We start from the raw sequence: 16,123 nt of genomic DNA, 5'->3' as shown, positions 1-16,123 counted from the left end.
CTTTATCAAAGTGTCCTGGACACTTCGACATTTCTCTGGTCATCCTCTCTGTCCCTGTAGTGGGGCAGATTCTCGGCACATGTATAAGTCATATGTTCCAAAACAGATTAACCTTGACAGTGTAACACTGAAGTTGGTGTTTTAAATATAATAGATATTAAAATGTAATTTCACCCTATCAATTGTGTTCCCGATCTATTACTTGCTTATAATGTTGGTAAACAAGGCCTAAACCATTATTTTTACATTATTTTTATTTTAGCATCTGTTTCTCAAGAAAAGGTTGACTATAGCTCCTTTAAGTTAATCATCTAGGGACCCCCCCCCCCCCCCCCCCCCCCACCTCTTGTCTATAAACCATGTTTGATTGTGCCCCTGTCCTCGTGAACCAGGAGCCACTCTGTCTCAGCTGTCGGACAGCGGCCAGACTCTGAGCGAGGACAGCGGGGTGGACATCGCAGAGGCCGGGGGGCTCAGCAAAGATGGCAGTCCTCGACCCACCAAAGGCCCCCAGCAAGGGCAGCCGGAGCCTTCAGGGGTCCATGGAGCTCCACAGACCTCCAGACAGGTGGGTGGTCCCAGTATTTGGGCTAACGGGACAAGACATACTATGGGGAAAGTTTTCAAGCGCAACTGGGTCAGAGCTTTGTTTTCTTACTATGCTTGCCAGGATTTAGAACTCGTTACAGAATAGAGCTAGTGTCTCTCTTAGCAAATGTGGGTAATAAACAGCAGGTTATGTAATTAGTTGTATTAGTTACATACTGTATATAGTTATATTAGTCATATCGTTGTTGTCGGGTGAAAACCTTGTATGTCCAAAACCATTTTGCGTTTATCATTTTAGAAAATGATTTAAACTAGTGAAAACAGCCGATCTACAAGCACACAACGCACCGCGAGGCGTTGTGTGCTTGTAGATCTGCTGTTTTCACTACCTTTGTGCGACAGCCTTGTATGATGAGGCTGGGCTTTACTTCGCGAAAAAACGTACAAATTTGAAACTTGGAGATACGATGTTTCTGCCTGACAACGACGATATAAAGTATATTATATATCGTTTATAGCTTCTTAAAATAATGGGCTAAAACGAAGTAATTTGTTTTGACCTATATTGGAGCTGTTAGATGAAAAGGGCATACAGTACTTGCAGCATCAATTTGGACTGTCACATTTCTTTGGTCACTTAAAATGCAGCAAGGTTCAAAGTTGTACTTTATCCATCCATCCATCCATCCATCTCCAACCGCTTATCCGGAATCGGGTCGCGGGGGTAACAGTTCCAACTGAGACCTCCAGATTTCCTTATCCCGAGCAACTTCCTCCACTCCCTCAGGGAGTATACAGAGGCGTTCCCAAGCCAGTTTGGAGATATAATCCCTCCATCTGGTCTTTGGTCTGCCACGGGGTCTCCTCCCAGTGGGACGCGCATCGAGGACCTTCCTAGGAAGGCGCTCGGGAGGCATCCGTACTAGATGCCCGAACCACCTAAGCTGACTCCTTTCCAAGTGTAGGAGCAGCGGTTCTACTCCAAGTCTCTCTCGGGTGACTGAACTTCTCACCCTATCTCTAAGGGAGATACCAGCCACCCGTCTGAGGAAACCCATTTCGGCCGTTTGCACCCACGACCTTATACTTTCGGTCATGACCCACACTTCATGACCATAGGTGAGAGTAGGAACGAAGATTGCTCGGTCTTTTGTACAGGGACATAAGAGTAAAACTAGTTTGGCATTTAGCAATGTGAAGTATAAATATAAACATTTAAAATGTCCTGAAGATTGGATTAGATGTATTTTCCATGTTTCCTGACAGCTCATACTCATGTTGTCTAACTGACATTAATATCCTACAGACATCACCAAGCCCAGCTCTTAGCCCAGTCCTGGTACGCGTGGCAAAGAATGCAAACACCCTTGGCATTGCTATAGAGGGGGGAGCCAACACACGCCAACCTATGCCACGCATAGTCACCATACAGGTGAGAGCATGTTCCCTAAAAAACACTTGCATTAGCCTACTTCACATTACTACTCGGTGAAGACAAAATTCGTTCTCCAGAACATCTTCACTTCTGTAGCACGAGAGATTCAACCTTGTTTCACCTAGCCTACATTTGTCCCTGTTTGCCTCTGTACTCTGTTAATATTTCACCTTGATGCCTTTTGACTTAATTATTGTTAGTCCTGTGATTTCACAAGGACACAAAGCTGCAACGGAGATATTCATTGCAGAGACGGGATGCAATGTGAAAGATGGTCATCAGGCCCCAGGGGTGTCGCACCAAATTCTGGGCCCTGGGTACAAGGATTCACTCACAATTTGTGGCTTAACTATTGAAAAATAGCAGAGATACAAGCTCACAGCGCAGCACCAAGTGCCGCGCTGCGAGCTTGTAGATCTGTTATTTTTGAAAAACCTTGAACATTTGTGCAAGTCTTTAAATATTTAATGTAATAAGGTTTTTTGAAAAACCTATGTTTCTATGTCATTAGTGCTCAAACCTTTTCATGTGAAGGACCCCCAAAATTATACATATTTGGCCACGGACCCCCATCTCAAAATATTTAGTTTCAAATACATAGGCTATATTCAAAGATTTGTACACATTTTCACGACTTTTCAAAGATAGCAGATCTACAAGCTTGCAGCGCGGCACTCGGTTCCGCACTTGTGAGCTTGTATATCTGCTATTTTTCAATTGCTAAAGTATAAAAATAATGAAGGCCCCTCCACCTCGGGCCCTAGTAACTCAGTCCCACTCCCCCCCCTTGTGAAGCCCCTGGCCCTCAGTCCCCTCTGCAGTGTTTCCCAGTTTCTGCCTCATTCTTCAGGATAGAGAATATACATGACAGTGCAGATTTCCATGACAATAACTCTCCCACTGCCTGTTCCATAAATCTCACTATAATATGTGGCCAAACCCCCCTCATAAGTGAGAGAATAGTCTCTCATTCAGCCAATTATAGCAATAATATCAGAGGGGTATAATTAAATAACCAACAATTTTGTGTTCTGAATGTATTCACGTGTCGTAAGCAGTGTGACAACAACGAAATTACTCTCATGATTTGAACTTAATTGTGGGCTCGCTCCAGCGATGAATTCTGTCTTTAATATTTATATTACTGCTTGGGCTTTAGCTGAACCCGAAAGTCTGTCGGTCTGTGGAGGGATGTGTACATTTTCTACTGTACATAATATAATTTGTGCGTGTTTTCAGCGAGCACACGTTGTTTCAGTGGGATGTTTCTGGGATGGTGCACATAATGATATGTAATTTCCATGTTAAAGGACAACTTTGTTTTTTTACAACAAGGGTTCACATTTTAGATTAGAAAAAAGAAAAGATGAGTGTTAAAATGGTTTCATTTACTGCTTTCTATTGTTTTAGTGATTTTAGTATTTTGATTTCAGTGGGTGGGGGCATGCGTAAAACTGGCTAAATATGTATTTTTAGACACAATAAGCCGGCAATTTCTTTGTTACTATTCACACCAGCCCCCATAATTCACATCTGCTCATGAAAGATTGTGGTGCATCTTGGGAATGGGCTTATTGTGTCTAAAAATACATGTTTAGCCACTTGCATGCATGCCCCCAACCTGGGGGCATGCATGCAAATCAAAATCGTTAAAATCACTAAAACAATAGAAGTAAATGAAAACATTTTAACTCTCTATTGACTATCTAAAATTTGAACCCTTGTTGTAAAAAACCAAAGTTGTCCGTTAAGTATAAAGCTTAAGTATAAACACAGTATGTTGACTAAGCATGTGGTATCTGTTTTACAACACCGCAGCGGGAGCTCAGGGTACTGCATGTGTATTCACACACATGAACAACAGAGGTGGGAAGTAGCAAAGTACAATTACTTTGTAACTGTACTTATAAGTAAAGTTTTAAGTATCTGTTTTACTGTAGTATTTCTTTCGCTGCATATTAAAAGAGAAATATATTCTCCTTTCAGCTCTCTGAAAATAGCCTTGTTACTCTAGTAAATAAGGAAGTACTTTTACTCAAGAATTCAGCATATTCTTGGGAAATTATCAGCAGATTTCTGCATCAGATATAGCTTCCATCCAGGCAGGTGATCAAATGCCAAATAAACCTAATCCCAGACGAGTGGGATGATCCCTTGATATCTCTAGATTTCCCCAGACAGCCGCTGATACGAACGACCTACGGCCTGGTCGCGACCTAGGCCACGACCTGGAGGTCGTAGGTCCCGGTTCTGGAGGTCGTAGTTCGCGGTACATACTTGTGAGGTCGTGGCCGGTCTAGTTTCGCGACCCCCGGCCGTTGTTGCGTTACCTCGGTCGTCCCCGGCCGTTGTTGCGCGGCCGGGGATCCGCGGTCAACGCGGGGATGTCCGCGGTCGTATTTAAAAGGTCGTGGGTCGTGAATCCTTGACGGCCAGCGGTGTTTCACGACCCCAGAAGCTCGTGGTCGTATTTAAAAGGTCGTAGTTCATTATTCCTGACGGCTGGCTGTGTTTTAAGACCTCAGTTCGTAAATAAGAGGTCCTAGTTCGTGGCCGGCTTTGTTTCACGACTGCAGGTCGTCTATAAAGACCTCAGGTCGTAAATAAGAGGTCGGAGTTCGTGGCTGGCTTTGTTTCACGACCTCAAGTCGTCTATAAAGACCTCAGGTCGTATATTTAATTAAATAAATAAATATACAATTCCCAGTGTAATATAATGTATCGAATTTTCTTGATAAAACCACTAGAGCAGGGGTCTTCAACGTTTTCAGGCCAAGGACCCCTTAGCTGAGAGAGAGAGATGAAGCAGGGACCCCCACAACCTTTTACCGACGGGGGCGACGGCGTGTACCCCGCTGTCAGCTGTGTCGCTGTCAGTACTGTATGTGTTCAAGAATTTGTTGTTAAATGTGAACGCAAATAAAGAGGTTAAATGTGTGTGTGTGTGTGTGTGTGTGTGTGTGTGTGTGTGTGTGTGTGTGTGTGTGTGTGTGTGTGTGTGTGTGTGTGTGTGTGTGTGTGTGTGTGTGTGTGTGTGTGTGTGTGTGTGTGTGTGTGTGTGTGTGTGTGTGTGTGTGTGTGTGCGTGCGTGCGTGCGTGTTTGGAAAATACTTGTTTTCACATTACTTATTCGAGTAATTAACGGCATTACAGTTAGATAAGATACTCTTTGCATTGTTTAATGCTATAATAAATACATACCACAGTGTATCGTGAAAACCCTTTATCAAATGCTTGTTTTCTTTTGAGCAAGTCATGCCAATAATGCACAATCAAATTATATAAGTACATGAACTGAAACGAACTGAGTTGTGATCTTCTGCATTGACTTGAATAAAATTTAACTTAATTGAAAGAAAACAGACACAGAGCTGTGAAATCTCATGGGATTGACCCTGCAGAAGCTGTCATCTCCAGAATTTAAAAAGTACTTGAGTAAAATTATTAAGAATTGGTATCAAATTGTACCTTAAAGTGTCACAAGTAAAAGTACTAAAGGTTTGAAAATAGCAGACGTACAAGCTCACAACTAAGAATATCGATAGGCTATTAAAATTATTTTGTTTAATCAATAAGTATTTAATGGTGATGGTGGCGGAGATTTGGGGAGACTGTGTTCTTACTTTGTCAGCACCAGGGACAGCTCCCACTGTAAAACAGGCCTGCATTCCAGGACCACGGAGAGCTGCCGTCCTCCAAATCTTTGTGTGTTTTTTTTTATATTAACCACTTGAACCCTGGAGACCATATTCTGAGATTATATTTTAGGCTATTTTCGGCAAGGAGGTCTGGTGTATAGAGGGGGAGAAGAGCAGACTAAGTACAGAGTGAAATGTCAAGTTTATTAAGTATTGACGGTTTAAGTGGTTTAATATCTGAAATTGACAGGAATCCAAAATATACTGAGGATAGTGCTATCAAACGATGGAACTACATGGAATCTACGGAAAGGTTGTGGGGGTCCCTGCTTCATCTCTCTCTCTCAGCTAAGGGGTCCTTGGCCTGAAAACGTTGAAGACCCCTGCTCTAGTGGTTTTATCAAGAAAATTCGATACATTATATTACACTGGGAATTGTATATTTATTTATTTCATTAAATATAGGTCCCGAAACACGCACGCACGCACGCACGCAAGCACGCACGCAAACACACACACACACACAAACACACACACACACACACACACACACACACACACACACACACACACACACACACACACACACACACACACACACACACACACATTTAACCTCTTTATTGGCCTGAAAACGTTGAAGACCCCTGCTCTAGTGGTTTTATCAAGAAAATTCGATACATTATATTACACTGGGAATTGTATATTTATTTATTTAATTAAATATACGACCTGAGGTCTTTATAGACGACCTGCAGTCGTGAAACAAAGCCGGCCACGAACTAGGACCTCTTATTTACGAACTGAGGTCTTAAAACACAGCCAGCCGTCAGGAATAATGAACTACGACCTTTTAAATACGACCACGAGCTTCTGGGGTCGTGAAACACCGCTGGCCGTCAAGGATTCACGACCCACGAACTTTTAAATACGACCGCGGACATCCCCGCGTTGACCGCGGATCCCCGGCCGCGCAACAACGGCCGGGGACGACCGAGGTAACGCAACAACGGCCGGGGGTCGCGAAACTAGACCGGCCACGACCTCACAAGTATGTACCGCGAACTACGACCTCCAGAACCGGGACCTACGACCTCCAGGTCGTGGCCTAGGTCGCGACCAGGCCGTAGGTCGTTCGTATCAGCGGCTCTTGCTGTTATTGGCTGCCTGTAACCTGTGCAGTGACAAATCAGAAGTGTAGCAGCTACTGTGCACAGGCTAATAGGAGAAGTCAGTAAATATTTGTTACTCTGTGTCATGTAAAAGTTTATTCTGTTATTTGACTCCCATAGTTTGGATTGTCAAAGTGTAATTGTCTTCAAAAGCATATAGGCCTACAGTGTGTGATTCTTACTTAATCACATTAAATGTTTTAAAAAGTAAAATGCCTTTTAGCGTCCTACTTTTTCAAAGGCATGCGAACTTGAGTAAAGAAATTGATATTGCACTTTTAGTTCAGCGTTGGAGTATTGTTTTAGATGAGCATTTTCAGTTTTACTTAACTTGAGTAAGGAGTTTGTGTCCTTCCACATCTGCATGCACATGGTTGTTACAACCACCATTTTCATTGCTGACTACTGTATCATGCATCATTAGGACATTATGTGCAGTTGTCATAGTTCACTTCACCCTAGGATTTGTGGATAGTTTGCATATTCAAATCTTGCATCTGTTTCTTTTTTTTTTCACAGTTTAGAGACAAATTTATTTTGGTTCGTTTCGGGGAGTCACAAAATCTCAGTGGCACCGAACAGCCAAATTAATGACGCCCCCTCTGAATGACGTCATATTGTAGTTTGGACAGAGCCGAACCGAAATAGATTTAGCTCTAAAAGTGGAGTATGCATCGGCCCTTATAGACTTCTGGAATTGTTGTGAGTCTAATCATCAGAGAGGTGGTACCCACAGGTGGTAGAACTACAATGTAGTGCGGTTGTACACAAGACCAGTCTCAACTTCAAGACCACATTCTTGAATTTTTGAATTATTTAATTTATGTGTAAAATAAAATTGTTTTGCTTATAGGCTTTACATTTCAAATACAAGGTTTTTGTACTACATGCTGACGCAGTGTAATTTATTTACACATCATTTTGACTCTAGGTCATATTTACAGTATATAATATACTGTACCTTTTTTTTCTTCTTTTTGCTTTTTCTCGTTGGTAGCATAAGTAAGGTATTTGACATTCTATATTTAGATTTTTGTTTTGTTTTAACATCAGTAAAATATAATTGCTGTGAGGCATGCCTTCTGTTACAATAGTATATGCAATAGAATATGTAATGCATATCTAATTGTATTTGACTTAAAGTCATAAATATTCAGTTTCTCCTTATTAACATTGGCAGAACTATGTACATTTTAAGCCCTCAGTATGATATCAGATCAAAACACTGGGCATACTGTTGTCTCGATTAGGATCAAATATTTCTTAACTTGGTCTAGAATGCATCCCTGCCTCCCTGTTTGTGGTCTTGACTTTAGGTGGTCTCGAGTACAGAGTACAGCATTAGTGTGCATGCATTAAAAAAGTCTTCACCCCATGACTTATTTGAGTATTGATAATATGCATGGATATTTCAGGCTAAGCCCTCCTTCGGTGTCAGTGTTGAACCACATTCAGGAGGCTTTAATACATACTGTAAGCATTAGCCTGGCTAAATGCTAAAGATGCAATATTGACAAACACAAATGTATCTTTGAACATTTTCACCTATAATGGCCAAAATAGTTTTCTTCCCAATCTAAATTCACATTAGCCACGTACCAAAACAGATTGTTGCAGTACATGAGATTCCGCGCACTGGTGAAGGCAAAATAGAATGGAAAAAAACAAGCAACAGATTGACTGAGGCAATCTAGGTCACCCTCCTACAGTATCATCATCCTCTGCCAAGCAGGTGTGATCAATGGATGGTTAGACAGACAGAGAGAGGTTCTACGTCAGGTCCTAGCAGTCACTCTTTGTCTGACTGAGCTTAAGGTGGGCGCTTCAGAACAGCATCTCTCTCTCTGTTATAAATCCATGGATGTGTTTGAGCTGTTTGACATAAGGGAAGATAATGACCATTCCACACCACATGTGCCAAACGCGCACAACTGCTACATATGCGAACCAACCACCAAACTTGCATACACACGCAGACACAGATGCACACATACGACTCAGCTGCCCTACTCTTGATTTACTCTCCATCGCACGAGGATGTCGCTTACCAAAAAGAACCGATCTACAAGCTATGCAATGTCACGTGTTGTTATCTTGTACATTCAACAGTTAATTTCAGCAAGTGACACCGTTGTACTACGGAGCATAAAATCAACATTTTCTTACTCCCAACTTGTCACATGCTTGACCCCCTTGTGTCACGGGTCAATGCACTGGGCACCCCTTTAGCATCAACGTGTAGTCAGCGTCATGTTACACATAATGCAGACCATGTCTTTGTATACTCAACATTGAAAACATTACATTTAAAACACATGCAATTGAAACCAAGGCAGGCACAGAGTCAGAAGTGGACTTGAAGTCGCCTTAGCTTAGTGCAAACTGAGCAGTGTGATGTCCACTTCGGCTGACTCTTTGAGTCGCATACTGTTAGGCAGAGAATAGTAATGATCCGTCCTCTTCGACTGCAACGCGAAAAGGGTAGCTTTCGGGTGCATCTCTCCATTCCGACACGTCTCCTTTCCGACATGTCTCCATTCCGACACTAATTCTATCTCTAACCCTAACCCTAAACTTAACCCGTATGGGAGTGTCGCCACTCCGACAATAAGAAGTCAATTTCGGAGTGGCGACATGTCGGAATGGAGAGAGACTCCCGTAGCTTTCATGTCCGCATTGGACACAAAAGGTAGCCTTTTGTTGACCAAGCTTCAATCTGTAGGACAACCTGGGAGTAAGAAAGCATAAATTAGTTGTTGCTAATCACCCCGCCCTAGCTGTCCTTCACATGTACAGTATTTCCACCTGCTGATTCTTAAGTATATTCAATTTCCCATTTGCATTTTCATCTTCCCCCCGTTCTCTCTCTCCCACTGCCTCGACCAATCAGAAGGGTGGCTCCGCCCACAGATGTGGCCAGCTGAGGGTGGGCCAAGTGATCCTGGAGGTCAACGGGGTCTCCCTCAGGGGTCAGGAGCACAAGGACGCCGCGCGCATCATCGCAGAGGCATTCAAGACCAAAGAGATGGACCACATCGACTTCCTGGTGGCCGAGCTCAGTCAAGCCCACCTGCCGGGACACTAGCAGGACCGATGCGTTTATGAACAACAATCAATTTCATTTCCTCCCCTTAAGGCCTAGGGTTATTGACTGCTTTAACTATTGAAAAATAGCAGATATACAAGCTCACAGCGCGGCACTCGGTGCCGCGCTGTGAGCTTGTATATCTGCTATTTTTTGGAAAAATCGTGAGAATTTGAATTTTGACCCGATTCTATATAAGTGTCTTTTGAATCCTTCTGAGGTTTTTTGAAAAACCTACGTTTCTATGTCAGCAATCTGGCCGGCCATCGTCAAAGAAAAGGTCCTTTTCGCTCAACTGGAGCTCAGTTAGTCTGTTCTTGAGAGTATGTCAGTGGTTCTCAAACCTTTTCATGTGAAAGACCCCCGTAAAAAAATATTCATATCTCAAAATATTCAGTTCCAGGGACCACCCAGAAGCAAAATCTGAGTTACAAACGTTCGCTCTAAAAATACACATATTCAAAGATTTGCACACATTTTCACGACTTTTTCAAAAATAGCAGATCTACAAGCTCGCAGCGCGGCACTCGGTGCCGCGCTGTGAGCTTGTATATCTGCTATTTTTCAACAGTTAAAGCAGTCAATTATTCTAGGCCTAAATGGGTTAATCACAGACTCCTCAGACATCTTTCTTTCTGTTTTCTGGGAACGGACGAGTGGAAGGGAGGTTTAGTGAGTGTGGTACTGTCTGCTGATTGCACTTAGTCTTTTGCACAAATATTGAAAATATACAGGGGAAATTGTTATTTACCTTGAGACCTGAATCAACTAGTGTTTTTGATCAAGACTTAGTTGTTTGTTTTTATCCTACTTGCAGTATGAGCATGAGCTTGCCATTGTGAGAGGTTTGGTAGTAAGGGCCCGACAACAGCAGGATTCTTGGAATAGGCCATAACAGTCTTGCTTTACAGAAGGATAATTATGCCGCTTGCCATGTCTAGGTATGAACTGGAATTAGCCAGTAGCTATGCACCTCCCCTAAAAGCTTTTGTCCAATGCTAGCTTGGCTGTTGCCAAGGCAAACCTTGGCAAGCAGGAAGTTATTCTAAGCTAGCATTGGACAAAAGCTTTTTGGGAGGGGCATAGCTACTGGCTAATTGTAAGTATCGTTAGGCGCCTTCCAGGCGGTACGCGGTTGCCGCGGGGGCTCCCGCTAGGATCAGCGGGGACCGCGCCGCGGTGATACACAAACACACTCGGCGAGTAAACGCCACGTGGTATTTCACAAAGATGAACACAATCCAGCTCTCGCCACCCGCGAGCGAATGCGCGAACGAGCACACGCGCGGGACCACGCCCATTTGCCGCGCCCGTTTGCCTCGCCTCCTCTAAACCATAGACTGTAAAATATATGGACAAAGCGAAGCCATTGGTTTCTATGCAGCGCAAATGACGCATTTTGGGTCCTTGGCATGGGTGTCGCCAACTTTATCATCAATTTTAACATAAATGGGACCTTATTTTCACAAAACGCATATCATCTTGATTGAAAGGCAATTCTTAACTAGCGATAGGAACCATAAAGTATTTATGAAAATGTTAATTAAGGTTAGAAAACGAACGGGGAAAATGAATGGGGTCCAATGGAGAACAATTCTTTTTGCGATCGGCCGGGGGGGGGGAAACAGCGCAACTAGCGGCCAATCATAGGAAGTTTTAGTTCTGTATTGGAATAATTTTAAATCGGCGGAACTATGCCCCTGCTCTAAACGTATCCGCACGGCCAAAATAACCGCCGGCCTCTCGTTGAAAATGAATTACTAGGACGCGGTGACCGCCTACCGTCTGGAAGGCACTATAAACAGAAAACAGTTACAAGGGAGAGCAGATGTATATGGAATGTCCTGACAGAGGCTCTCCTTGTGTGTGTCTGTGTGTGGTACACAGCTGATTTATCCCGTGTGCATCAATTAGCTTGACATGGTCACCCATGGCAGCAAAGGGGTGGAGCTTACCGTTGCAACTCATTGATGCATGGTGTTCAACGCGAGTTCAACATTAGTGAAATTTTGGCATCAGCCAATAGGAAAGAAGCGCACGGTTGATCCTAGTTGGCCAGCTTTTCGCCTGTAGTTCTCCTTCAGTGAGCCTAACTCCGGCATAAGTCAAACGAACTACAGACACACCAGCAACTCGATTTCCGTGCATCACTCCCAGCACTGCCCGCAATCCGCAAGACAACATGGGTAACTGACATGTTCAACACCTCATCATGAGTTGGCTACCCCCCTTCAGAAGCACATGGGTGACCGTGCCCTACAGTAACTCAGGTGAGATTGCTTAAAGGAACTTTTTCAGGCCTTTTTCAATGTCATCTTTATATACTGTAGTGTCCACTCCTCACTAATGATCCCTATGGGACGATGCCGTTTCTAGTTTCCAGTGTCCCGTGAATTATGGGCATCACTTATGTCATTCATTATTACCCATCTTGTAGGATAAGTAGGCAGACTAATGTGACCCGTTATTATTTCTGTCAGTTGTGACAGACAACAGGAAGTGATGCCCATAATTGACACGCATCCTTTTCCCCAGTAAGCTCCTTGGGAAACTTGTGGATACACTTTGTGACTCAGGGCTGGACTGTAGATGGTTTGAAAATGTGCCCACCCATTAAGGCCCCTCCACCTTGGGCCCTAGTAACTCATTCCCACTTCCCCCCCTTGTGACACCCCTGGATGTGCACAAAGAGCTCCTAGTGAGGAGTGAGGACACATTGAAGATATGGTTGAAAATGGGTGAACTGCTACTTTAAATCAGCCATCACCTACTCTACACCTGCAGCCATCGCCTTCCCTTCAGTGTAGACAATAGAATGAGGGGTAGAAAGATTAGACGGTATCAGGGGCAATATTTTAAAGCTGATTCATAATACTTTTCTGTGATCGACAGCTTATGTGATTGTGGTTTCTCATCTGCAACTGCAAGAAGTTTAAACAGATATTTGCAAATATCATCGTCTGCCTCAGCTCTTGAAGTATGACACAGATAATGGTAGGTTTTCAGTTCTCCCATCGCAGACAACACATTACAACACAATACGAAGATAGGCCACCAAATAATACAGCATGTTCAGTATTCTGCCTTAATAATAAATGTATATGAAGACGATCTACACTACAGCATATTGAATTTGAGCATTTACTTACCTCTTCAGTCCCATAAATTTGCCATTTTGTTCGCTCTTCTTTATCTGAAAATGGTGCTTTTATTTGAAGATATTACATTATATCAATTGGATTATCTTTTGTCCATCTCTATATGTTGACATGTACATTTGTATATATATTTTTTAAATATTTACATCTCTCGGTATTTCATCAACATTGGCACATCTAAAATAGTATGTTATATTATAATACTGCAATTATACAATACTTTTCATTGTATTTAGCCACTACCACATCAAATGACTCTAATATGACTGTTTTGTAACTATAGTGTACAGTGTAAAAACAGCTGGTATTTTCCAGTATAGTATAATTATATAGCTTACATCCTTTCTCATAATCTAGATTCATACTTTGTTCCTTCCAGTATATTTCACCTGTGTTCCCTGGGTAGCGCAGTGAGGATAATGTGCCATAGAGTATGTCGAACGACAGACAAACGCCTACACATGAGATCAGAGTTCACAGACGGTTTCTGTTTTTTTGCATATTGTTGCAGAGGCAGAAACCTTGTATCTCCACATTTAAAGAGGTGGTGCCATAGTTTTGTGCATTTTCTGTTTTGTATGTGTCTGTCTGATAGACACCCAGATGTGGTTATAATGTGCAAATTTACATTCCCTGTGTATTTTTGGTTTCTTCCTGAAAGATGAAAGCCCTGATCGAAAAACACTGATTAAATGACATCATAAACTCAGCCACTCCCCCTTTACCATTCACCCAACACTGTGGGTGTGGCTAACTTCAGCTGGGTCACCACCGACCAGAAAACCATGCATACTTAATGAACTGGTGCGTGTGGACACATAATTTTAACACTTTCTGTACACTTTTATGGAAATCTTCCTCCTAGTATAATCATAATACCTGATGATCATGTTTTAGTGGGGAAAAAATCATGGCACCGCATCTTTAAACTTTCTTTTTCTTTTTTCTTTTTTTTTGTAAATGAATGCCCTAACACACAAGTGTGTTGCACTAAAGTAGTGTAAATAGCAAATCTACAAGCTCATCGGCTGTATTATGTTTTGGACATACAAGGTTTCCACCAAACAGCAATAATGGGAGAGCCTGAACTCTATCCATATAGGATGCTGATGAGAACCAAGACTAACGACTACTTTATAGGTCACAGCACGTGTCGCTCGCCAAAATCAATTACTGAACACAAATGACAGAGTTCATTCTGGATAAATTACATTTGGACTTGATCGGTGATTATTATTATTATCAAAATAGATTAACAAGGAAAGGTGGGAGCCTGCACTTACTGTAAATGCAGGAGGACCTTCTCACAATAGAGTATAGATTTAAAAACAAATGCTTTAAAAGAATATAGAACCAACATATAGGCTTCAGATGCAGTAGCAGTGATGTGTTTCAAGCAAAGAGCTCTTCCTCAGTCAGCCAGCGTTGTGGAGGTATAACTCCTCCTTTAGGCTACAGTACATGATGATACAGGGTAGAGGGTGTCCATGCCCTAGTGAACAGTATGCTTCCAAAACAGGTTGGTACCAATAAACTATTGAAGGGAACAAGTTGTCGTCCTGAACCTTTTGTTTGTAATTTATTGTGATTCCAAGGACTGAGCACCCCTTCAGTATTATGTTTATTTTGTATTATTAATTTTGAAGTGCCAGCACCTCTTGAAAACGTCCAAATATACTGTATAGCACGGTTCCCCAATAGGCGGCCCGCGGGCCATTTGCGGCCCGCAGGGGGCTACTGTCTGTCTGGCCCACACCAACCCCAATAATAATGGTGGTATAAGAGCAGCAACAACACTAGTATATCGTCGTTGTCGGCTGGAAACCTTGTATCTCCAAATTTGTATGTTCTTTTGCAAAGTAAAGCCCTGCTTCATCATACAAGGCCATCGCACAAAAGTAGTGAAAACAGCCGATCTACAAGCACACAAGCACACAACGCCTCGCATCGCATGTGTGCTTGTAGATCGGCTGTTTTCACTAGTTTAAATCATGTTTAAAATGATAAATGCAAAACGAACGGTTTTGGACATACAAGATTTTCACCCGACAACGACGATATCTGAACTGTCGCTGGAGTAGCGGGAACGCCACCGTCTTCCCCTGCAATGTTGTGGCCCTCGGCTTGGTACCCTAGATATAATTCGGCCCTTGGGGAAAACTAATTGGGGAACCCTGCAATAGTATAACATGATTGTACTACACAGTAAAATCCTCAGTGTTAATTGAGTGAACAGTAATTAAGGGACCATTTGAGGGTGATGTTTTTACAGTAAGTAATTGAGAGGAAGTATTGAGAGCAAATCATTCACTAACATAACTTTAGAAGTGTTTTAGACGGATTGCAAATATTTTATCTCTGTAATCCGATTATGCAATCCCAAGTATTACAGAGCCATTTAAGACCAACACTTGAAAGAGTGTGATAAGAGTGTGTGATCGTATAGTATGAAATGATCTGAAATGTAATTACTGAGAAAATAATCAGATAACTGTATGCTGAATACAGACTGATTATGTAAACTTGGGATTATAGATATACCCAACACTGGAGAAAGTATTGGATCTTTATAACAGGATGCTTACTGTAAATGTATCAATCCAAGAATTTGCCAATACAATGAATAGATAATGTTGATAAGAGACTTGTATTTTGAGTACTGTAAAAATAAGAAACTATGATTTTTGAGAATGCAGACTGTCCAGAAACAATATATACATATTCCCTATGTAGAATAAAAGTCTGTATATAAATGTGTAGATGTGTACATGAAATTGAGAGATTATTAGAGAGTTTCATCCAGGGACGTGCTGGCCATTGGGAAAAGCGGGACAACTCCCGAACGGCCGGTTCATTCCCGGCCGGTCCAGGCCGGCCATTAGGAAAAAAAAAAAAAAACATGTCGGCCTTCGTTCCATTTTGGAGGCTAGGCGGCCAACAAAGTAAATCGTCACTGTCGGGCAGAAATCTCGTAACTCAAGTTTCAAATTTATAATTTTTTTTCGCAAAGCAAAGCCCTGCTTCATCATATATAGTCCATGGGCCAGACGAGATGTCGGTATCAAAAAGGTGGCAAAGGTTATCAT

The 16,123-nt window shown here is 42.3% G+C and overlaps 2 protein-coding genes across 2 annotated transcripts in view; both read left to right on the top strand.

Moving 5' to 3' along the window:
* whrnb (whirlin b) overlaps positions 1-9,879 on the top strand; it is a gene marked incomplete at both ends in the record, with an annotated part of 90,176 nt that extends 80,297 nt beyond the window's left edge. The window contains 3 exons of the mRNA XM_080738495.1: positions 393-568; positions 1,856-1,981; positions 9,685-9,879. Of these exons, the coding sequence (XP_080594621.1) occupies positions 393-568; positions 1,856-1,981; positions 9,685-9,879 (497 nt within the window). The remainder of the gene's footprint in view (positions 1-392; positions 569-1,855; positions 1,982-9,684) is intronic.
* The window catches only part of man1b1b (mannosidase, alpha, class 1B, member 1b), a 182,198-nt gene extending 171,963 nt beyond the window's left edge, over positions 1-10,235 (top strand). The window contains exon 15 of the transcript XR_013962612.1: positions 10,202-10,235. The gene's annotated coding sequence lies outside the window, so the exon portion shown is untranslated. The remainder of the gene's footprint in view (positions 1-10,201) is intronic.
* Positions 10,236-16,123: the final 5,888 nt, after the last annotated feature.

Source organism: Nannobrachium achirus (assembly GCF_963921795.1).
Source record: "Nannobrachium achirus genome assembly, chromosome: 12".
NCBI lineage: Eukaryota > Metazoa > Chordata > Actinopteri > Myctophiformes > Myctophidae > Nannobrachium > Nannobrachium achirus.
This window is presented reverse-complemented; position numbering and strand designations above follow the sequence as displayed.